The sequence below is a fragment of the Ochlerotatus camptorhynchus genome, unplaced genomic scaffold, assembly GCF_037179485.1.
Source record: "Ochlerotatus camptorhynchus isolate MF236.1 unplaced genomic scaffold, CSIRO-AGI_Acam_v1.1 ptg000246l, whole genome shotgun sequence".
In the NCBI taxonomy this organism is placed as follows: Eukaryota; Metazoa; Arthropoda; class Insecta; order Diptera; family Culicidae; genus Ochlerotatus; species Ochlerotatus camptorhynchus.
This window is the reverse complement of record NW_027040736.1, coordinates 1723801-1749442: the sequence shown is the minus strand read 5'-3', so window position 1 is coordinate 1749442 and position 25642 is coordinate 1723801. Positions and strand designations below refer to the sequence as shown.

Below are 25642 nucleotides of genomic sequence, written 5' to 3'. Positions count from 1 at the left end.
AACTTTAGTTCGCTTTCCTTAAGCCAGTTTATTTAAAAAGCATAGTTTCAGATTGCAGTCGTCATTTCATTCCTCCTATTAATTGACGACAGCATTTTGCTACACAAAATTTCGGGTCGAAAAAAAATGGTTTCTATTCTTAGGAATTATCAAATGTCTGAATTATTGTTCCCCAATTCGAGATTTATTAAAACAGTGCACCAAAGACATTTTCCCTTTTTCCAAATTTCCAATTTTTCTAAGAATAATAAAATGACCAATCACGTTCCGAAAATAGCTTCAATATCAACTGGCCACGTTTATTGCACATCATAGCCTCCGACTCCCACCGACTCGACACACCTTCCGAACCTGATCGATCAGATGATAAAAACCCAAGAGGCCATAAAAAGCATCGCCCGGGCACATGATTATCACGCGATTCGGAAACGAGTACATACCAATTTAGGCTGAAGTCTGCTGCTCAAACTCGTGTCATATCATCCGTCCCCTTAGTCGTCCATAAAAGAACCTTAGTAAAGTCGTACCAGCTCAGTTCCGTTCTGACCACCGAAGCCGCACTACTACCTTCAGCCATGAAGACTTCGCTGGCATTAGTTGCCATTTGCGGTATACTCACCACGGCTGCGATTCCCCGCCGGACGTACGACAACGATCACCAGCACAAACGGTCCTCTCCGGATGACCCGAATCAACATGTGGGCTACCAGGAAATCGAAACCACCTCGGAATTCTGGCGACAGGCCGCCCGCAATACCATCGCATCCAAACTGACCGAATCTCCCGTAGTGTCAAAGCCCAAGAATGTAGTCTTCTTCATCGGTGACGGAATGTCCCCACAAACGGTTGCCGCCACCCGGATGTACCTTGGAAATGAGAACAAAATGCTTCCGTTCGAAGAGTTTGTCAACCTGGCAACCACCCGTACGTACTGTATTGATAAGCAGGTGGCCGATTCGGCATGTACGGCAACGGCGCTGCTCTCCGGGGTGAAAACCAACTACGGCATGGTCAACAAGGCTTCGGAGATTCCTTTCAATAGCTGTGGATCTGGTGCACAGATCGAGGGCCTACTGAAGTGGGCACAGGATAACGGCATGATGACAGGGTTGGTGTCGACAGCACGCGTTACCGATTCAACTGCGGCGGCTGCGTATGCCAGTGTGACTAACGATAACTGGGAAGATGATTCGTACGTGAGAGCAAGCGGTTGTGATCCAGCTAGTAATCCGGACATTGCTCAGCAGTTGATCCATGGCGAAGTGGGACGGAATTTGAATGTCATTCTTGGTGGAGGCCGAAGACATTTCATACCGTCAACTGACAGGGACGAAGAGGGAAGCTACGGATCCCGAACTGATGGACGAAATTTGATCAACGAGTGGAAGCAGCTGCATCCCGATGGGGAGTTCATCTGGAATAGGACTGCTCTGACCTCAGTTAGGTTCAGTCAAACCGAGCGGTTGTTGGGACTGTTCGAGAGCAGCCATTTGATGTATCACTTGGAAGTTCTGGAGCAAGGTGTGCAGATGACTGAGCCGAACTTGCCGGATATGGTTGCGATTGCGTTGAGGATGATGGACAGACATGAAGGGGGATTCTTTTTGCTAGTTGAAGGTGGTCGAATTGATACGGCCCATCACGAAACGAGACCGCGCTTGGCACTGGAGGAAACTGCAGAGTTCTCCAGGGCAGTTGACTTGGTTCGGAGTATGACCCGTGAGGATGACACTCTGATTGTGGTTACGGCCGATCATGGACACACCATGACGTACAATGGATATGCGGTAAGTTCAACATAATTGGTTTTTAATTCAAGTGTAATTATACATTTTTACATGCGAACAGAGCCGCGGCAGTGACGTTCTTGGCATTGCTGGTCTCAGCGATGAGGATGGACTTCCGTACGCTACGTTGAGCTACGCCAATGGGCCAGGATACTACGGCACGTACAAGGAGGAAAATCGTGGTGAACGGGTGGACATTACCGGAATGGATTTCAAGAACTTCCGGACGCAGTACCCAGCGACGGTTCCGCTGGATGAATCTACGCACGGTGGCGAAGATGTGGTGGTCTACGCTCGGGGTCCGATGGCTCATCTCTTCCGGGGCAACATGGAGCAGAGTGCCGTTCCCCACTTGATCGCCTACGCCACTCAGATGGGACGGTTCAAGGTGTGATATGGGGTTGTGGGTTGTAGCTTTAACTTGATTAGATAAGATCTGGTAGTCGACGTGTAGAATTGTGACGTTTTTCAATTACACAAATAAGATATTCTTTAAATTTTCCGCTTATAGAAGATTACGCTTGGCTTGAATAATTGTTTGACTATGAAATAAAGATTACAGTTAATTTAAAAAAATAAAGTATAGAACATGAATTTTAGACACTAGTGTACATGTGAACTTCCTGTTCCTATAAGCTTTATCTTGATGGCCTGACTATCCAGGATTTCTCTTGTTCGAATTCAATGCTTTTTGGATGTAGATAAACTAGTTCAAAATGTTCTCACTACAAGGCACAAATATGAATGTGAGCTTTCAGTATGTGCTAAATATCGAATGCCTGACCATCTAGAAAGTTGCCGTCTTTGGTAAAGAAGGTCAGGTAACTATGACTATCCTGATGATATGTACACAAGCGCCGTGTAGTGAGAAAATTGTCAACATATCTGTCTATGGGAGACAGAAGGTTTCAATCACGTGGCCAAATTTTCCAAAGACAATACAAGACACCTGCTTAGATCTAATCTTGCTTACCATTGCAAACCATTCTGTTTCCACACTCCAATCCACCTCGGCTTGTTCCACCTGCAAACGTCAAGGTCCATCTTGATAGCAATCCCATTGAATGGTCGAGCGAAGTAGTCTACCTTGGTCTCACCCTAGATAACAAATTGCTATTCCCATTCCATGTGGACAAGACATCCACCAAGTGTAACATCTTGAAAAGTTCTCTCTATCCTCTGATAAACAGGAAGACCACCCTATCCACAAGCAGATCATTCTGCCGGCTATTGAGTATGGTATGCCAATCTGAGAGAGTTGTGCTAAGTGCCACCACCTAAAGCTACAGAGGAGCCAAAACTAGATCCTCAGAATGATCCTTAACAGTCCACCGCGAACTAGTAATTCTGAGATTCACAACCTGGCCGGTTCCTGTGCTCAAGTAGGTAGGCTATCAAATGTTTAAATTCAAACGAAAACAATACCATAAAAGGGTATCCTGTATATTAGCGCTAAACGCAATCATCACATTAGAATAACCAATTAAGTAGAACAAAGATGAAGAGCCAAAGGCTAACCAATTGAAATGCTAAACCAAATGTTGAAACATAAAAAACGAGAAAATAAACGTAAATTTTACTACTACTACCGCCACTGTTCGGGGTCATTCTTTGCTTGAACGTCAAGCTGTACAGTTCGGTCTTTGCTCGCTCTGTCGAGTTGTTCGATCAACCTATAGTTTGTTACAAACGTTCGCAGATATACTGCACGTCGCGTCGTCAGTAGTGTTGGTCGCATCGCGTGATGGGAAGACAGCGCTCCTGGAGCAGACTTCGTGACCAAGCGGAGAAGAAGAACAGTGGTGAGAGTAGCTCGGTACCTACCTCGAATAGTCTCGGTGAAGTGGACGAAAAAGAGGAAGAAGAATCAAGGACATGGTACGAGCGGACGCGACGATGTTACCGCGACGAACGCCAGCGACATCGGTGATTTCGACGCCGCCGTCGAAACCGAGAATTCTGCCGGCCCGAGTGCGGCGAAAGTCAAGCTTCCTCCACTGGTGGTGAAGGTAGTGCCTCTCAAGACGCTCATTGACGATTTCGCATCGCTGGGCATTGCAGCTGAGTACAAGATCAGCAGGATCGGCACTAAGGTGATGCTCCGGACGAAATCGCCGTCAAATTTCTGAAGCATTCCAACGCGGAATACTTCACGCACGACATCCCCGGTGAGAAGCCCTTCAAGGTAGTCATCAGGGGTCTACCGAATGTTGACCCAAAGGCGATCAAAGAAGCACTCAAGGACCGGTACAAGCTGGCCCCAATAGCTGTCTTTCGGATGACGAGGAGAGACGAAAACGTGAAGACGTACCCGGATTGTCTTTTCCTGGTGCACTTCCAGAAGGGAACTGTCGCCGCCAAAGCTACTTTCTTCTCCGGTTAGGGAGAGTCTTTCGCTTACTAGGTCAGACACTGTTTTTCGATTCTAGGAGCTACCTTTTTCTCCGGTTAAGGAGAGAAGTTTTCGCTTCTAGGCCGAAGTTCTTTCGGATTCAAAAAATGAAGAATCTGGAGTAACCTACGAACATTCTGTACAAAGTGATCTTAAATCTATGGGTTACATTAGCGATCTATAATTATGTAAAATAATTTCCTGTCACTATGGAATTTTCCATGTCCCTACCAATACCGAACTTTAAGCTGATTCCTGCTAGTTATAATCGAATTTCTACGCGGGCTTAAAAAGGGCTAATCTATGTTTTCGAGTCCTTATATACTATGTACTTTTTCGGAACCGGAATGTCTCAATATGATCATGACTTTATTACTTTTTGTAACTCAGATCCGATATGGATCTACAAATAAGAATTCGAACATTTGTAACGTTTAAACATTAGAAGGATGAACAAAGACGGAAAACTAATCTTAATCTATATGCGCAAATATGTCGCGTGTGGGCGTGTTTATTCTACTCGAGCGCATATGCATCCTAAGTAAATAGTGCAGTCAGATTATGTAATCGAGCTGTCGTTGTTTTGCCCTACTTTTCATTTCTTTTCCTTGGCCTTGGTATCGACATCAGCTAAGACTTATGCAACTATGCGGGTTGGCTTATAGACTTGATCTTAAATTAATTGCCTCGCAGTAACAGGAACGGTGACGCTGAATGCGCTGCAGGCTATCCGCTCAATGTACTCCATCATCGTACGATGGGAGCCATACCGTGGAGGCCATCGCGATGTGACCCAGTGCCAACGATGTCTGAACTGCAACATCAAGCCACGCTGCAGCAACTGCGCTCACTTACACGCCACTTCTGACTGCCCTGCGGATGTATCCGTGGCGTTAAAATGCGCCAACTGTGGTGGTGCACATCAACGTTCTGACAGACAGTGCTCCAAACGCGAGGACTTGAAACGCATCCGAAAACAGGCGGCAACTAACAACCAACCAGGATGCAAGAAGGACAAAGTCCCGGCATTCCACTCAAGCAACTTCGGGTGATTCTGCTGGCCAAAGCTCTCCATCCCCCCTGGATTCTGGAGACAACTAACAGCGCAAACCAACAACAACCCCGATCTGTTCTCAGCGGATGAACTGATGGAAATTTTCGCCAACATGTCCGGTGCTCTTCGTAAGTGCCGCAATAAGCCCGAACAGATCCAAGTGCTCGGTAAGTTCATCATCCAGTATGGCGTCTAAACCGCTAACTATCGTCACATGGAATGCTTGCTCTGTAAGAGCAAAAGAGATTGAGCTTGTCGGCTTCCTCCGCAAGCACAGCATCGACGTGGGCCTTCTAACCGAGACTCATCTAATGTCCGGCGGCAGCTTCTGGTTGTCTGACCAAAACATTATTCGGCTTGATCGCACCAGCTCCAGGCGGGGTGGTGTTGCGGTCGTCGTCAAGAACGGAATAAAATACCACACTCTGTCCCATATCCGCACCTCTATCATCGAGGCCCTTGGTGTGGAGGTGGAGTCGTCGACTGGATACGTTCAGTTCATCGCCGTCTACTGCCCTCGACAGTGTGCCGCCAGCAGTGGACTAGCGGCTAAATTTAAGAAGGACCTGTCCACCATCACCCGTACCGGTTCCCGCTTCGTAGTTGGAGGAGATCTGAATGCTCGCCATGAGGCCTGGCGGAACTACCAGCAGAACCAGAACGGTCGTCTCCTGTTCGACCACTCACAGCATGGGCTGTACTCCGTTTGGTTTTCGGATGAACCAACATTCATCTCACCGGCGGGCAACCCATCGACGCTAGACCTGTTCCTGCCAAATACCAGCTTGTCCAAGCCGGTAGCCTTGAACGAACTCAGCTCCGACCACCAACCGGTGGTGGCTGAACTAGGCTACAACGTGGCCCCTGCTCTAAGTCTGCACAAGGACTACCACCGCGTAAACTGGGCCCAGTTTGGACACGTGGTAGACAGACACATCATCGACAACCCACCGGTTAACACCGTGGAGGACATCGACCGAGCATCGACTCCACCAAGCCATAACCGTAGCTGACGAGGCGTGCGTCCGACGAGTTCCTGTGAGGGGTAAGTTTATTGCCATTGATTCCCACACCCAACTCTTGATTCGCCTGAGAAATGCTCGTAGACGCCAGTTTCAGAGGACTGGAGATCTGGGCAAAAGACGTGAAATGGCCGATCTGAACAGGCAGATTGCTTCCAGAATGGACTCACTCCGAAATGAAAGTTTCGGACGTGTTGTCCAGAATCTGGACGACCGCTTCAGACCATTCTGGAAGGTAGCCAAGGTCCTGAAAACTCCTCCCAAACCAGTTCCACCCCTCAGAGTCGAAAATGATGACGATCGACTTTTAATCACCCCACAAGAGAAAGCAAATGCGATCGGCGAGCATGCCGCTTCATCGCATTTCCTTGGCTCAAATATCCAAAGTCCGCTCGAAGATCAGGTTGCGCAATGCGTTCAAAACCTACATGCCTCCCCTTGTGTCGTGCCCCCGGCGGATATGATTACAGCACAACAGATTTGCTCAGCGCTGAAATGCACCAAGAACATGAAGGCTCCCGGGTTTGACGGTATATTTAACTTGATCTTGAAGAGACTCAGCATGAAAGTGCAGTCTCTTCTAACCGCTATATTCAACAGATGCTTGGAACTGCCCTACTTTCCAAGCATCTGGAAGCTCCCGTCCCCGTAACGTGGGTAGATCACCTTTTCGTGGTACGTTACGGGATGTAAGATCTACCACCGATTCCTAGTCCTGACTACTTCAAACTAAGGGAACAGGATTTTTCAGTAATCCAAGGAACACATCTTAGTCCTTGTTACTTTTTATGCCTTGTTCATAGTGACAAGACTCGGCTTTGTCTACCGAGGATGATCTTGAAACAAGGAAAAAGTGAGTTAGTTGTCTTCATCTATGTGATTCCTAATCTTCTAATCATTGTTCCCTAGTTTGAAGTGGTTAAGACTAGGGTTCTGATGCATGGTCATTATCGGTGTCATACCTTAATTTTGTTGCTAAGGAATCCAATTTTGACTGACAAAGGGGCGCGCCTTTGGAGGGTGTTTCAACACTCCGAAGGGTATAAATAGCGGGACCTTTCAATTAGAGTCGGATCCTTGCGATAAATGCAAGAGTGGCAACTGTAAAAAAAATCGAATACTTCATCATTTCTCAATAGTGATGGAGTAATACGACATGCACTAAACTAAGGACACGGGATATACTACAATAGATAAATTTACTGGTCGCAGTAGTGTTAGGTCCCGAACAGAGGAAAAAAAAGCATCTGGAAGCTAGCTTAAATCATACCAATCCGCAAACCCGGAAAGGATCAAAAATTGCCTTCAAGCTACAGACCAATCAGCCTCCTTTCAGCGCTGAGCAAATTGTTCGAGAAACTCATTCTCAATCGTTTGCTCAAGTTTGTCGAGGAAAATAACATTCTCCTTCCGGAACAGTTTGGGTTCAGAAAGGGGCACTCCACCAATCATCAGTTAGTGCGGGTGAATAACATCCGAAGTAACAAAGCTGTATCCAAGTCCACAGCCATGGCCTTGTTAGACGTTGAAAAGGCGTTTGACAATGTTTGGCATGATGGACTTGTGTACAAGCTTTGTAACTTCAACTTTCCTTTACATCTTATTAAAATCACCCGTAACTTCCTCCAGCAAAGGTCGTTTAAGGTATCGTTGAATGGTTGTCTTTCAGACACGTTTTCCATCCCAGCAGGAGTCCTGCTGGGCCCCTTGCTTTTCAGCATCTACACTTCCGACATTCCTCCCCTTGGAGACGGTTGCGTGTTTTTCCTGTTCGCAGATGTTACCGCAATAGCCGTCAAAGGAAGGATGCCTCGCGAAATAACGAACAAACTTCAATGATGACTTAACGCCTTTGCTGATTATGCCACCACGTGAAAAATCAAAAACTCGAGCGATCATGTTCCTCCATCGGCAATCGCCCAAACTGAAACCGGCTCCATCTTGTACTGTAATCAGGGATGGGTAAACAAGGGTTGAGTGGTCTGCCGAAGTAACCTATCTCGGGATGTTGTTCGATGAAAAACTTCTCTTCCGTTCGCATGTAGAGAAAACCGTTGTCAAGTGTTCTGCCTTGGTTAGGTGTCTGTATCGGCTGATTTGCCGCAGATCCCGCCTCTCAAAGGCGAACAAACTGGCTGTCTATAAACAAATCATAGCACCTGCGATCCTCTACGCAACTCCGGTGTGGGAATCATGTGCACAGACTCACAGGAACAAAATTCAGGTCGCTCAGAATAGAGTGCTGAGGATGGTTCTTGATTCATCACGAAGAAGCAGGCATTGCCAAATTGTAGTTAAAAATAGTTTCCTTTTCATTTTAAAACAAACTAATCCCACCAAGGTGGTCATTCTCTAAAACAGGCCTGATAGGTCTAGGAACTGTAATTAATAATAATTGAAATTCAAAAGAACTAAAGTTGAAAAGACGCATCTGTGTCACTTGATAAGTAATAGGGTAGAGAACTGCTTCGGCCTAATCGCCCCTTTTTGGGCCTATCGAGCAGAAATCTTTAAATAAATCCATGATTTCAGAGTAAACAAGTCAATTTATGCGTTTGGTACGATACTTTAGTTAATAAGCTACGGAACGAAGTCAATGAGAACGCGTGATATGAAGGTTTGCACCCATTATTCCCAATAACAAAAGAAGCGCTCCGACCAAATCATGTTTTATCTTCATCCGATAGACCGAAGTGAATTCATTGTCCTTTGAATGGCGTTTCAATGCGTTGGGCCGAGTTTAGAATCCGTAGGCCGAGTTTGGCGTCAAGAAGCAGTGTTAGACTTTTGACAATATCTCAACGATTGGTTCCTCTTTATCAAATCTTACGGTACGTACGGAAAGGTAAATAAATTTGAAAGCCATAAGTAATAATAACATTCCGTTTGGTGCTAAACTGCGCTAGATTAAGAAAGACTAAATGCGGGTTGTGCTTAATAGGCCGGAAATGGGGTAGTTAACCCTACATGTAAACCACACAAATTCAAAAAATAAGTATCATTTAAAGTAAAAAAAAGCCCCTATTCGGGTAAAGTTGCTCGTCATCATCAGGGTGAAGAACATAAAAATCACTCAGATTATTCGTGAAGAAAGCGCCTACAAATCTAAGTATTCCCCAATCACTATGGAACGGCTTGCTATGCCCCGCCACATAAGCAACAAAATCCAGGAAATTATAATTGAGGCAGGGCATAGCAAGCCGTTCCATAGCATAACTCTCCAAGTAGGAGAAACTTACAATCAGGCTTGGTTCCACTCACTTGCTATAAAAACATGATTTTCTGAATTTTGACATCATTAGATGTTATAATCATATTTTGTACTTGTTAGATACAAGAAGAGGTTGAAATGCAAGTGTTTGACACATGAAACCTGTCAAATTTGCTTTCAGATAGTCACAATCAGCGATTTTACGACTCGCGAGCGCTCACTCTGAGTGAACGCTCACGAATCATAAGATCGCTGATTGCAACACTCTGGTAGCAAAATTGACAGGTTTTATGTGTCAAACACTTGCCTTTCAACCTCTTCTTGTATCTAACAAGTACAAAATATGATTATAACTTCTAATGATTTCAAAATTCAGAAAATCATGTTTTTATAGCAAGTGAGTGCAAGCAACCCTGCTTACAATGCTAACATTAAAGCATAAATAGAGCTACCGTCTAATAAGTTCAGTGCTTGGTACTGAAATCGTCGGTTTGATACAATACTGTCACAAGTAGAAACCAGGGTTACTTCCACTCAGTTGCTATAAAAACGTGTTTTTCGGAATTATGAAATCATGAAATAGTATCATGCTAATTAGTACTTGTAAGTTACAAGGAAAGGTCATAAAATCTGGCAATATTTCTCACTCTGAGTGAACGCTCACGAATCATAAGATCGCTGATTGTGACGCTCTGAAAGCGAAATTGGCAGGTTTTATAAATCAAACACATACTTTACACCCTCTTCTTATTACTTTTTTTTTTTTTGTTAATAACTTTATTTGTACAGGCTCAATCGAATAAACTTTACAGAGCCGAGTTATCATTTTTGTTATACATTATTGATTTCTTATATATTTAAAGTTAAAGGAGCTGGACCGGATACTCGCGGTTGTCTCGAGGTTAGTGGGGATTTACAATTTTTTTTGGATGGGAAAAGAGAAAGGGAGGTTTGAAATGTGGTTTACGATACAAATATTTAATTAATCCTAAAACATGAACTAATTTCTATTCATCTTGAAAACAAACATAAAAAAACCCACACGTACAAAATACAAACTAAACACAAGGTTAATAAAACTTACAATCTAATGTTAATATTCTTAAAGTAAACATATATGAGTTTCATAAACTCCAGATCGCGTCTAGCCAAAATATCCCGAACTGGAACATTAGGTTGTCTACCTCGAGCCCGAAGGGAATCATAAAAATGTGATCTGACTTCACGATACTCCGCACAAGACCAAAGGATGTGATCAGCGTCCTGGTAACCTTGTCCACAATCACAGAGACTGCTGTCCTTGAGCCCAACACGGAACAAGTGAGCGTTTAACGAGTAGTGATTGGACATGAGGCGAGACATCATACGAATGAAGTCTCGACCCACATCCAACCCCTTGAACCAAGAACTCTTCGACACCTTAGGGATGATCGAATATAGCCATCGTCCCAAACTCTCTTCACTCCACTTATTCTGCCAGCTGACGAGTGACTGTTGACGATAAATGAAGAAAAATTCATCGTAGGCGATTTGTCGATCGTAAATATCGCCTTCCATAGCGCCCACCTTAGCAAGTGAGTCAGCCATCTCATTGCCCGGAATCGAGCAATGAGATGGGACCCATGCAAAGGTGATGACAAAAGATCTTAAAGATAAAGCACTTAAAAGCTCTCGTATTTTCATGAGAAAATACGAGGAGTGCTTTACCGGCCTCATAGAGCGAATAGCCTCGACAGAGCTGAGACTATCCGTAAAAATAAAATAATGATCTGGTGCAAGTGAGGCGATCGTTTCTAGCGTATAATGTATTGCCGCCAGCTCAGCAACATATACGGAACAAGGAGCTTGAAGCATTCGAGAGGCGCTATGAAATTCGTTAAAAATACCAAAACCAGCGGACGACTCTATTAGTGATCCATCTGTGAAGAACGATCTTGCGGAATCAACTTGGCCAAACTTTGCAGCGTAAATTGACGGAACAATCAAGGAACGATGATGTTCTGGGATCCCATGAATCTCCCGCGTCATAGATAAATCAAAACTAACTGAATTGCCGAAGTCGGAGAAGCATACACGATGAGGATTATGCTGTGAAGGGCTGACATCCTGTGTTATGTACACGTAGTACAATGACATAAAACGAGTTTGAGGGTTCAGCTCAAGAAGCTTTTCAAAGTTTTCGATTACCAGTGGGTTCATAACTTCGCAACGGGTGAGGAGCCTGAGGGACAATTCCGAGAACCGATCCGATAGTGGCAACATGCCCGCCAACACTTCGAGACTCATCGTATGAGTCGAGTGCATGCATCCTAACGCGATACGAAGACAACGATACTGGATACGTTCCAGTTTGATGATGTGAGTTTTAGCCGCCGACTGGAAACAAAAACTACCGTATTCTAAAACCGATAAAATCGTTGTCCGGTACAACGTTAGAAGATCTTGCGGATGGGCTCCCCACCACGTTCCGGTAATTGTTCGGAGAAAATTGATCCTTTGTTGGCATTTTCGTCTCAGATACTCAATGTGGGATCTCCAGGTGCATTTTGAATCGAACCAGACCCCAAGATATTTGAAAGACATGGAATGAGTGATCGGCTTACCCAAAAGTTGAAGCTTTGGTTGTGCTGGGCTATGCTTCCTAGAAAAAACGACCAACTCAGTTTTCTCCGTGGAGAATTCGATACCTAGCTGAATAGCCCAAGTAGACAAATTGTCTAAGGTATCCTGTAAGGGTCCTTGCAGGTCGACCCCTTTGGGCCCTGTCATAGACACTACGCCGTCATCTGCAAGTTGTCTCAACGTGCAGTTGTCACTTAGACAATTGTCAATTTCTCTGACGTAGAAATTATACAAAAGGGGGCTTAAACATGAGCCCTGGGGGAGACCCATGTAACTAAATCGAGAAGCTGTAGAGTTTCCATGAGAAAAGCTCATATGTTTCTCTGACAGCAAATTGTACAAAAAGTTATTTATTAATGGAGAAAGGCCACAAGCGTGGAGTTTGTCTGAAAGGACTTTAACGGATACTGAATCAAAAGCCCCCTTGATATCCAAGAATACAGAAGCCATTTGCTCTTTTTTAGCAAAAGCCAACTGAATTTCTGTGGAAAGCAACGCGAGACAGTCGTTCGTTCCCTTGCCCCTACGGAATCCAAATTGAGTATCTGAGAGTAGGTGGTTCGTCTCAACCCATTTGTCCAAGCGAAAAAGGATCATTTTCTCCAACAATTTTCGAATGCACGATAACATCGCGATGGGACGATACGAGTTATGATCTGAAGCGGGTTTTCCAGGCTTTTTAATGGCTATAACTCTCACTTGCCTCCAATCATCCGGAACAATATTGAGCTCCAGGAACTGACAAAACAAGTTCAACATGCGCCTCTTAGCGACGTCTGGGAGGTTCTTCAACAAGTTGAACTTGATTCTATCAGCCCCCGGAGCCGAATTGCCGCACGAAAGGAGCGCGAGTGAGAGTTCCAGCATTGAAAAAGGCTGGCTGATCTCGTCTACAGAATTCGTCGTTTCGCGAGGAATCATCTGTGCCGGCACGGAATCAGGACATACTTTTCGCGCGAACTTGAGAATCCAACGATCTGAGTACTCCTCGCTCTCGTTGTTCGAAGACCGGTTACGCATCCTTCGCGCCGCGTTCCAAAGCGTATTCATCGACGTTTCGCGCGATAATCCGTCCACGAATTGCCGCCAGTATCCGCGTTTCTTGGCTTTGATGAGGCTCTTGAGTTCGCGTTCAAGAGCCGAGTACGCTTCGAAATACCCGGGTGTTCCATGTTTCCGGAAAAGCTTAAACGCGTCGGACTTTTTACGATAAACCTCAGTGCATTGGTGGTCCCACCAAGGGGAAGGAGGTTTCCTACGGAAAGACGTTCCAGGAACCGGCCGAGTTTGAGCTCGAAGCGCGCTGTCCAAGATCAGATTGGAGAGGAAGTTATATTCCTCCAACGGTGGAAGCCCTTCTACCGACGACACGGCTTCCTCTATCGCGGTCTTGAACGTTGTCCAATCGATATTACGGGTGAGGTCGTACGCGACGTTAACGGGTTCCGACGGATTGAACCCACTGGCAATCGAAATTTTGATCGGCAAGTGATCACTACCGTGGGGATCCTGGATCACATTCCACGTGCAATCCAACGATAATGAGTTAGAGCAAAGTGTGAGGTCTAATTTACTTCCATTCGAAGATGGTCCAGCCAAACGTGTTACTTCTCCATTGTTAAGTATTGTCATATTGAAGTTATCACAGAGGTCATATATAAAAGTAGAACCGTTGTCATCATACAGTTCCCCCCAGCCTGTACCGTGGGAATTGAAATCTCCCATGATCAACCGTGGAGCAGGAAGTACCGAACATATATCTGAAAGTTGTTTTCGATTAACAACGGCTCTAGGAGGAATATAAACAGAAGCAATACAAAGGCTCTTACCTTTAAAAATAACCTGACATGCGACAACTTCAATACCTGTAAATTGTGGAAGATTCACTCTATAGAAAGAATGGCACTTTTTGATCCCCAAAAGTACCCCTCCTCCACGCGAATCCTCACGATCCAGTCGAATAATGTTAAAATCATAAAAAGGAAGATCTATATCTGAAGAGAGCCAAGTTTCACAAAGAGCAAATGCATCACAATGATTATTGTGAACTAAAAACTTAAAAGAGTCTAATTTAGGAATAAGACTTCGACAATTCCACTGTAGAATTGTGATCAAATCCCCGACCTCGTTTGGAAAATTATCCATCGAAGGAAATGATTGCTGCAATGAGGGGCCACTTCAATGTCAATTGCTTCAAGAGGGTCTTCACAGTAGGAAGCATTGCCAGAACAATGCTTTTGAGAGGATCAGAAATATTCAGGTACTTGAGAATATCGTCCACAATTTTATCAAATGAGAACAACCCAGATGAAGAAGGGGCTTCTGTTCTTAAAAATGGGACATCAGGGGTTTTGGATGTCCCCGGGAGAGGTGGAAAATCCTGGGTATAGTCAGTTCTTCTGAATCCAGGAGGAGTAGAAACTTCCTTTTTTCCACCACTCCTTGATTTGGGCAAGCTGATTTGGGGTTCTTCATTCTCAACTTTCCGCGAACGGATGCGTTTTCGTTTCCGTGCTGAAAAACAGAAAGAAGTTCCCTCCTCAGCCAAGTCAGAGTCAGTCTCGTCATCTGACAAAAGAGAAAAGGGATTTTTGTCGTTGGTCGATGGCGTGGCCGTCTTCAGCATTTCTGCAAAAGACTGCCGGTAACGTTCCTTAAGTGAGCGTTGTAATTTCTCCCCGCGTTGTTTGTACACCGGGCATGACGAGATACCATGAGGAGTTCCCTTACAGTACACGCATTTTGGTGCGGTAGCTGCACAGGTGTCATCCCCATGCTTCTCTCCGCATTTGGAACAGCGTGCCTTGCTGCCACAGTGGGAGGCCGTATGTCCCAACTGCTTACAGTTTTGGCAGTTCATGACCCGGGGAACGAACAAACGCACAGGTAGTCGAAGTTTTCCCAGCTCGATGTAGTGAGGAAGGGCTGAACCAGAAAAGGTCACACGGAACGAGTCTGTGGGGGTAAAACTCTTTTTACCCTCGCTGACAGATACTGAGCCCAGTTTTTGGACATCCAGTATCTTCACCGGAGGAAGCAAACGGTTCTTGAAACGGCCAACCGCCTGCTTCTCCAAGATCTCGGGGGTCAGACTCGCTTCGGTGACCACACCTTCGATCTCCACATCACGAGCTGGGATGTAAACTCTGTACTCGAGCGTGAAGAGCTGGGAGGCAGCAATCTCGTTAGCCTGCTTCAGGTTAGAGACGGAGACACGAAGTTTATTGTGCCTAACCTTCGTGATTTCAGTCACGGCCGAGTATCGCTTCGTCAGATCATTAGTAATTTGCATTACATTCAAAGGTTTGTTTCTGGGCTGAAAGTAGACAACCCATGGGCCAGTCGAGTCATCTGGATAGGCTCGCGATCGGGGGTTTATCTGAGCCTGTCCTTTGCCAGACTGAGACGATGAACCAGGGAGAGATGACGTACGTTTTCGACCCTTCTTGCCATCGCGTGGCAAAGTGGTGTCATCTTCCGACAAAACGTCCATTTCGTCTTGCGACAAAATGTCCATTTTGCCGTACTAGTGGGAGCGAAAAACGCTCTACCACTGAAACGATAATCACTCGGACACAATACACAAAAAAAAAAACTACAAACACAGAACACAAACTTAAAATTTAACTGTGGGCGAAAGAGAGAAACAAGAACAAAAACTTATCTGATAATCCTATACTTCTACCACCGAGCGTTTAAACGGCAGCAGCGGAGCGACGCGCAGCGTGGATGATCTTCGATCAGCGTGTGCGGGTGGTCTTCGTTGGTGTGTGCTTATGTGAGGGTCGGCACTCAGCTGAACACACGATGATAGATGAGCGGTGTAAATGCGGAGGCAGATGCTGACACTCGATGACGATGATCCGTGTGCAGGTATGCGTTACCACGCACCGATGGTGCGCAAAATGGTTGGCGAATTGGCAATCGTAAAAACAATTTTCCTTCCGATGATGCCGAAAACACACTTTCTTCTCAGAAAAAACTCACTTTTAGTTAATTATTTAGCTGGGAACTCTAAGCGAGAAAAAACTGACAATTTAAATCAAGCGAATAGCGAGAAAACTTCCAAAATAGCGGAGCGCGAACTAAGTCGACCGTACTTCTTGCTAGGACGCAGTGGAATGCTCTTCTTATTACTAACAAGTTCAACATATCATTATAACATCTAATGATTGCATAATACCGAAAAATATTTTTTTATAGCAAGTGAGTGGAAGCAACCTTGGTTGAAACTTTTCGTTTTGATGACAAATAGTGTAAAGTTTCATCCCACTAAAACCCATTTTGAAAATTTCGGAAAAATCGAAAGTTTCAGATAGATATGCCTTGCTACTTTTTCAAAAAAGCCAAAAATAAAGTAGCATATAAGGTACATGTTGAGTTGCGATTGAGTTGCCCCTAAGCATGTAGATAAAACAACAAACGGCCCAAAGGGCCACCATTTAAAATATCATTACCCCTGCGCTTCGATCAGAGACGTTCATACACTAATGCAACGGCGATGGAGGTTAAAACGAAAATTCATCCCAATGTACCTTATCCCAAGTCCACATCCAACCTGTTAAAAAAATGTTGTCCTTAACCTCGAGTACGCGCGAGTATTCGGTCTCCGTTCTACTAACTTTAGTCATAAGAAATAATGCTATTATTATTTTGATTTACGACTCCGCAAAGCTAACGCAATTGAGCCTTTACAAATAAATGATATTATAAAAAAAAAACATATTTCGATAACTGATTAATATCAAAGCAAGGCCACAAGTATACCAAAATAAGGTCGATACCTTAAGATACATTAAGATATTCATATGTTATCGGTTAGTTATCGGTTCCTGCTCGGATTCGGTCAGAGAGCGCATAGGGCGTCGTTGTGCCAATTTGGTCGTGACACATTTCGAGTATGAGAGAGTAATTGCAGTTAGATCAAAAGTGCCTGAGAAAAGCACAAGTACTTTCGCAGAATACCCGAAGTTGCGATAGTGGAGGTATGATCACAGACAAGCAGACATAACACATCGTTTTTAAAGGTCAATTTAAATGTTTCTTAGTTGGTAGTACCACCACTTCTGATGCACATAATCAATTCCCTAGCGTTTGACGTTTACAAACTACAACCATCTGATGAGTGTATTTCCCATCATAGTGTATACGACAGATGGCGGTAGGGTGTACAATGATAAATGTTCAATGGGGTGTGTCTGCTTATCTGTGATATAACATTGAGGTAACGTTAGGATAAATCAAAACATTGAGAAATATAACGCATCACTTTCAGAAATACTTCACTTCGCAACCGATGAACCATTCCGACGGCCATATGAGTACCCAAGTAACCATAGAGTCGCAATATAGCTTGTATATTCTTGTATGGTTAGTTGGCGAATCTGATGAAACCGTCACTTCTTGAAACTGATGCCTTTCATATTTCTTTCATTCTCTTTTCGCACACGGAGCGCACGTCGGACCAGCGATTTTGGACGTGGTGGACATGTAACCTACTACACCAACCAGCGAGGAAGGAGTCACCATCGAACCAGGAACGGAAATTAGTGCGGATTTATCTCCCTCGGAAAACAAGAAAAACACGGAAAAGGCGGAATCATGTTAGAACCAACCAAGGACGATCTACGGAAGGAAATTGTCAGTGAAGCACGGAATGAAATACGAAGCGTTAGAGAAAAAGTCCAAGGGATTCCAAAAGAAGCAATTAAAGGCGGCGGAAGAGCAGAATATGGTGAGAGCAGTCCAATTATTTTTTTTACAAATTAAATATCAACATTAAACTAAATACGTGCTAGGTTTGAAAAGAATATTTTTGAACCTGGAAGCGTGTATGTAATACCAATATACATTTGATAACGGTGATGCATACATGCGGAGATTATTGTGAATGAAAGTATCCTCGGAATGGGTGTGACTCTCCAGACATTCTGAAATGGGTTGCTTGATCTACAATAGAGCTATCAACTTCTAACTCCAGGACTAAAGCTGTCTACAATGATCATAAATGCGACATTGTAGAGAGAGTTTCTCCATAATATCACTCGGCCAGTGGGGGTTAGAGGGAACCCAAGTAACAATTTAGTAACCATTTGGCATCTACTCTGATTTATGATGGGTTTATAACGGTAATGAACAATCCATTTAGCTTAAATACAGCATTTCAAAGTGAAAAACATTGCTGCTTAGTAATTCAGCTTTTTGCTGTTTTAAAAACCTTTTATAGTCTGGCAAGAAAGTCAAAAACTGTCTTTTTTTAAACATAAATTTAAAACAGTTCTCAATCCCTCCTTAAAACTGTTCTGTAATTCAAGCATAAACATCATTAGCAATTGTTTATTATTGTATTGATATAATACTTTATAAACGTGTTCTATCATTATAAAAGCAACCATAAAACCATTAGGTTTTGCATTAGAGCAAAAAGCATTTATTGTTGCTTTTTAGGCTTTTAAAGTGCATCATAAACTCCCCAATTACTCTGTTTACAAATTGAGCTTGAAGATGGTTCCTCATAATTAATAAAAGCCAAATTTATGACAGGGAAATCTCGAAGGATAGACGAAGTAGGATGAAACATTCAAGTCTATTTCAACAAAATTTACTTCTTTAGAAGAACCAGCACACCATCAACGACTGACCTGGCTGAAAAGAGTAAAGTGAGCGTGGCCGTCGAATTCATAAAACATTGTTGAAAGTTAAAAAAAAAAACATACCAGTCTTCTCCAGATCTTGCGAATAGATGATAATCGAAATAACAACCGACAGCAAACCACTGAACTGTTAGTTAGCGGAGATTAGCTGGTTTCCGATCCATAGCAGCGATTTTATTCGGCGAAAGAATCAACTCTTCGAAAATTTCATTCAAGCGTACATCCCTGCATCGTTGGATGGTGCACTTCTGTAACCATCCGGAAGAAGGGGATCTTTTTCGGGAACGTTTGCACTTCCAGCTGTTCGAAATGCGAAATGTTGTATAACAGTACCGCAAACTATCTGAGTAACTGCTCCCAATCCATCGGGAGAAAACCGCCTGGAAGAATCCTGGATCTCACACCGCAACTATCGAAAGATAAACAAACTTTGACGTTTAACTTTTTGCAGGCAACTTTGCCTCCATAAATGCTGCCATAAATCTGAACGGGTTAGGATCAAGTAAAATGACTTTAGATAATTGCAATTCAGCCTGCAAGTTTTCTTCATAAAAGCCATTTTAAACCCTTATTAATTTGTTAAGGAATTCTTGAAAGCAAAACAACTTTTTCACAAATGACCCATGAAAATCAACTTTTATGCCACCGCCATGTTACAATTAGTTTGCTTATTTTTTACAATCTTCGATGTTCAATCAATATTTTGGTAAATTTAGCAATGAGCAAACATTTAAATGCGAAAAAAATAAAAAGAAAGTCTCGGCCAAGCTCGATCTGAAGAATATATATTTTTTTTTTCTATGTTAAATAATTAGTCAAATCGACGTTTTACGAGGGTGGACTTAATTTTTTCGATGTTTTCACGTACATTTCACATAAAATTTAATATGGCACTTAAAACTAGGCCACTTAATGAGAACTATTGTAATAAATTTGGATATTCAACAAGATTTTTATACCATCAGTTTCTATTTTCATTATTTTAATAAGATCGGATTCATAAATCCTTTCCTATCTTGATTGATGCTTTCCTAGTGGATTCAGCATGCGGCTAGGGGAAATGGCTCGGAAAGGGTTTTTATTGTTGCTAAATAGCTTTTATTGTAGCTTTCAAATGGTTATCGTTCATACAACCTTTTGCAGTAAATCAATCTTGAAGAGCTTCGAGAATACACCCTTCAGAACCTTCTCCAGGGTGGGCCAACTAGACATATTCTAGTCTTAATGAGGTTTTGGTGGATGCATTAATGACAAAATAGCCTTGACCAGGGTTTTATGAATGTTGTTTTATATTTGCTTTGTAGTATTTCATAAAACTTAAAATGTTACTTGGGATCTGTGTGTAAACACGTCGTTTTGCATCAGCGAAAGGAGGTCAAATCGACAGCATTTACACTGACATAAAGGCTGCGTTCGACTCAGTTAATCACGATATTCTGTTGGCTAAGCTGGAGCGACTAGGAGCATCTTCGAGAATTTGTAGTTGGTTGAGATCATATTTGACTGGCCGTAAATTGTTCGTGAAAATTGGATCAGCCGTGTCTGCACCTTTCATTCCTCGATGTGGGGTGCCGCAAGGGAGCAACTTGGGGCCGCTGTTATTCGCGTTGTTCTTCAATGATGTGCTGCCTAATGTTCTACGCAGACGATTTGAAAATCTACCTGGTTGTTAGGAGCACCAATGATTGCCGTCAATTGCAACAACAACTAGACTTGTTTGTCAGTTGGTGTGCACTGAATCATCTAGCAGTCAGTGTGTCCAAATGCTGTATCATATCCTTTCGAAGAAGAAGAAATCCTATCTTACATGACTATACTATCAATGGCACTGTACTGAATCGGGTTGTTCATGTTAAAGACTTGGGTGTGGTACTGGATTATCTACTCACATTCAAAATGCACTATTCGGAAAACATTGATAAAGCAAATCGTCAACTTGGATTTATTCTAAAGATAGCGAACGAATTTGATGACCCTCTGTGTTTTCGATCTCTGTATTGCTCGCTAGTTAGATCAATTCTTGAATTTGCTTCTGCCGCCTGGTCTCCGTACTATGCTGTGTAGATTTCACGAATCGAATCAGTGCAGCGGAAATTTGTGAGATGTGCTCTACGAGGCGCGCCATGGACCGACTCATTACGACTACCACCCTACGAGCACCGCTTTGCACTGCTTGGTATTGAACCGCTAGTGGATAGACGCAAGTTCAGCCAAGCTATCTAGGAGCCAAAATTTTACGCTCCGAAATAGACTGCCCTGCATTGCTGAGTCAGCTCAACATCTACGCCCCTCAACGAGTGCTGAGATCTAGACAGCTATTGCGTCAGCCAACGAGACGAACACAGTACGGATCCAAGACAATTAGAGCTTGTTTGACTACAATATCTCTACCAACGTCTTTCGAAACCGCCTACGGAATCGACCAGAATGATTTTGTTTTTTCTGTACAACGTGTTAAAGTTTTTTTTTAGTTAAGTTTTATTCATTAAGACCACGATGTCAGATGGATTTATACAATAAATACAAATACAAAAAATAGCATAATTCTCCAAGTAGGAGGGACTTAATAGCATAAATAGAGGTCGGTAATAATTTCAGTGCTTGGTACTGAAATCGTCGGTTTGATATAAAACTGTCACAAGTTGAAACTTTTCATTTTTGATGGCTAATGATGGCAAATAGTGTGAAGTTTCGTCCCACAAAACCCACATTGAAAATTTCTGGAAAATCGAAAGTTATAGATAGATATGCCTCTGTTACTTTTTCAAAAAAGCCAAAAATAAAGTAACATGAAAGGCATATGTTGAATTGTGCCTATGTTGCCCAAACACAAATGCGATTTAGTAGTCCATTAGCATGTAGATAAAACCTCGAACGAAAAATCAAAGACCAACCTCCGTTCTACGTAAAGTTTCAGTTCGTGTGCCTAGGCACAGACTCTTCTACTTTTAAATGTTGCTACTTAGTCCCGTCTGACTTAACGCCGTTCAAGTGTAGACCGTTTTGTTACAATGATATTTAAATTTTAGGTCTTATTTATATTATGTCTAATCCTCAGAAATTGTGTGAAGTTTTGAAGCAGCTTCATCAGCATTGAGAACAGTATTTAGTTGCAGAGCGTTGATATCTGAGCCGGTCTTGTTCTGCCGGTCGAAACCACCGCAGCGAAGCCCTTTTCGTATTTAGAATTTCATCAGTTCTCTCACATCCTTGACATGGGTTTCCTACATACTGTCATGCGTCCAAAAATCAATTACCACACAGTCAATCCCCCTCAGCAAATCTCAGCTGATCTTGAATGTGTTGAAGGGCAGGTTCAACCCGTTGGGGGCAATGTAATCTCATGTCGCTTTTAATTAAATCCCACAGCTGGTCCGTCATCATAGGTGTTCGATTTAAACGGGCCCTTTTTGATTGCGTATAATGGATTTCAAACCCAACTAATGAATTCAATCAACATTCTACCGACGTTCCATCCGATGGGTTGCTATCGTCAAAGTGATGTGATTTCATTGAAACACGCACATCTACCTTTTTGAATAAATATTCATTTAAATTGGCAGCGTCGAAAAAAAAAAGTCAACCGAAGATCAGCTTTTCAAATTAGGGCGAAGCTGATTTTCGGAGCAATGACAGTTACCACCGATTCATCGCAAATAAAAACTCGTCTCCCAGGCGCAATTTCGCCCTTTTGATAAGTTGATGACAATTTATAAAAAAAAAAAAAAATCATTCTAGATGCTTGATTGAGTGATTGTGCGTTCGGAGCCACGCCATAAAAAAATTGAAACGAATCAACGCTCATCCCAATTCCCGATTTCCGGCTGTACCGGCTATGCCGGATGGAGCCAAACAGAAAACATCCCCTTATTTGAGTCGAGCCATATCATCATACAGCCAATATTGGCAGTCGATTTAATTTTTCCCATTCCCAATGGGATGAGGATTCTTGGGAACCAATCTCTGAATTTGAACGAGGATAAAAAAAAGGGAGTCTGGAAGGAAGTATGCCATTTATGCTAACAATAGAGCACATCTTCCATCGCTGTCTTCCACTGCCACGTCGTCGCCGCTCATTTTCTCTGGAATCGCATATTTCTGTGATCAATATCAATCTGTGCGGGGCGTCGAGGATTGCGAATGTCGTCTGAAAATCCAACTGGCGGATGCCAATAAAGCATAAAACTACGGTCGAGATGGTGTTGGTATGCTGGCTTTTTGCCGATAGGCTGGGATTAAAAGAAGGGAGTTCCTTTTGCTCACTCCCTGGGGGTAGAAGGAAATTGCGATCGTTTGTTTAAAAATAAAAATAAAAAAAAAACGACAAAATGAAAGATAATGAAGGTGAACCGGAGGAATCATCCAGGATGTTGTTAAGATGAAGGGATGAGCTGAACTCGGCGGCACGGGATAATGAATTTCCGTGAAGTGTCGTTCTGCTGAAGAGCTATCATCCTTTAACACACACACACAGCCATTTCCCACTCGAAATGTAATCGACTTACAGGAACAATGGCGATAGGGAAAAAGGCTAATGAATGTTGCGATTCCGAACCAGCTTTAAGCAGCGGATAATATTTATTACATAACGGAAATGTGTGGCTGACCAACGAACGGTGGCCAGAGAAATCTCCTCCGAACTGATTTCATCTGATTAAGGATAATTTAGGCACGCGAAAGCGAACATGCTTGGGGGATAATTAATTGTCGAAGCGGTAAATTACCACTAACAATCGAAGCTAGTTTGTCGGTTAGGTGGCGATAATAACCGCCTAGCTTTGATCGTCCTTGTTTGCAGTTAATTTCCATATGTGTGCAAACCCATTATTGAAACCAGAAATGCACGACTAATCCAACCCACTGATTATGACAACAACCATTGCATTTTCATTACCACTTTGCCGTCGAGCTTCTTGCCTCGGTGGATTGGAGTCCAGCCTCATCATCATTCGCCAATCTAATCGTTGATTGGAGCCAAGCTCTGCATCGGTTGAAATTCTGATCCATTCTCGTGCTCGAGCTACAGCTCTGCCAATCGTGGATTGTGGTGCAAATATTCTAATTACGGTTTATTGGTTTCGTTTAGTTCAATGCAATGCCCTGATCTGATGGCTGCTTGCTTAAAGCAACTATGGATGCTTACCGACAGCTTTGGCTAAAAGCCAATAATTCCTAAGGATTATTGATTCTACTTTACAGTTATTACCCGTCGGTGCCAGCACTGGAATGGTAGCAGCGAGATCAGAGGGGTATTAGAGAAACAATCGGTTGTTGGCTATCGAGCTATATTGGACGATGCTGTTTCAGATGATAATAATTGATCAATTCAGTTTTAATTCTACCAGTGTTCTTTCTAAATGGAATGAATAGATGGGGAGCAAAGGTCACGACTATAAATAAGCTAGCTGCTATAGACACTTTCATATTTGATTGAATAAGTATGGTACATAAGCATTGGCGTAGCTTGAAAATTTTACTGTTTTGTTAAATTACGGCTAAATAGAAACTCTCGAACTGCCAATCAATCAGAAGGCTAAGGCTATTTGTTATTTTACTTTCCTGTTGGAAAAATTTCCGCTTCGTCTAATTATATCACCTATTATGGTAAGGTTAACTATTATTTGAACGGTTTAACATTCAATTGTATTATATTTATTTAAAAAAAAAGCCTTAGAAGCTTATTGATTTTGAACCAGCAATGATCGTTTGTTCAAGCTTTTTGTAATAAAATTGCATATTATCTAGATCTCATAAGAATTCTAAGGCACTCAAACTTATGAAAATTCTCAGAGTTAGATGGTTCCATGAATTTTGTAATTAGATTTCAATTTAGATTAGAATCATCAATTAAATCTCAGACATAGGTATCACAATTAAATTCAATTATTTCGAATTTATTATTTTCAAAAAATTGGCTTTGAAATATGGCAATGTGCTCATCAAATAAATTTCATACATTTAAGGCATAGGAAAATGTTTAAAATATATGTCAAAGAACAATTCTTAAAATCCTTAGAGTTAATATGAAAACAGTTTTGAAATCCCAAACTCATACGTTTTAAGACTAGATGAGACTCACCCTAGTAGCTCAACCAAGACTATCGGATAACTTTGAATAATATCGGAATATTTTATATAATTTTTCGGATAATTTTGAACCTGCCGTCTACGACGGTGAAAAAACAATTATGAAAGCTCTGCGAGAGCTGTTGATTCGAACGGATTCAATGGATACTCGGCTTGGAATCTATGGTGAAAATCTCCGCAGAATCAACAAGACTATTTACGGGAAACCTCATCAAACAGTGCAAACTCATCAATCGACATTTCTGCACGACCTGGATCAGCTTACCCTTGACGACACTGCTGAAGATCCCATCAACCGGTCAAGGTCCTGCGAAGAAACGTCATTTTTCGAGGTACTCGACGAAATCAACTGTACCATTGCTAAATCAGCGGAAAAATTCGTGATCGGATCCAACAAACGTGTGCACATACTTCCGAGCAAGCCGTCCACCACACCAGCAGCTGACAAAAACAACAACAACGCGCCACGTATCAATGGTACGACACCATCCGCTCAAACTCAGCAATCAAATTCTCACACTGCTGCTGCCATCAGTTCGGATCCCAGTAACACTGACTCTCGCATTGAAGATAACAGGTCTCACATCGATTCTGCTACTGAAGCTGGCGGCAACACCAGACCGTACCTGAGGGTTGCAACGAAAGATCAGACTGACAACGATATGCTTTCCTTCTACGTGACCCCCTTCCAGCATCAGAACGAGTTGTTACAACATGTTCACGACATCACCAATGTTGATCTGACTCAAGTGAAAGTCACGAAACTAGTCCCACGCGGAAAGAGTCTGGATGATCTTACATTCGTCTTTTTCAA

At 42.9% G+C, this 25642-nt stretch overlaps 2 protein-coding genes across 2 annotated transcripts in view; both read left to right on the top strand.

Moving 5' to 3' along the window:
• The window catches only part of LOC135704716 (GTP-binding protein Di-Ras1), a 457174-nt gene that overhangs the window by 330567 nt on the left and 100965 nt on the right, over positions 1-25642 (top strand). The gene's annotated exons all lie outside the window — the stretch shown is intronic.
• On the top strand, positions 556-2266 carry LOC135704680 (membrane-bound alkaline phosphatase-like). The gene is made up of 2 exons (XM_065226156.1): positions 556-1787; positions 1849-2266. The coding sequence occupies exons 1-2, from the start codon at positions 576-578 to the stop codon at positions 2179-2181; spliced, it is 1545 nt and encodes a 514-aa protein (XP_065082228.1). The 5' UTR covers positions 556-575; the 3' UTR covers positions 2182-2266.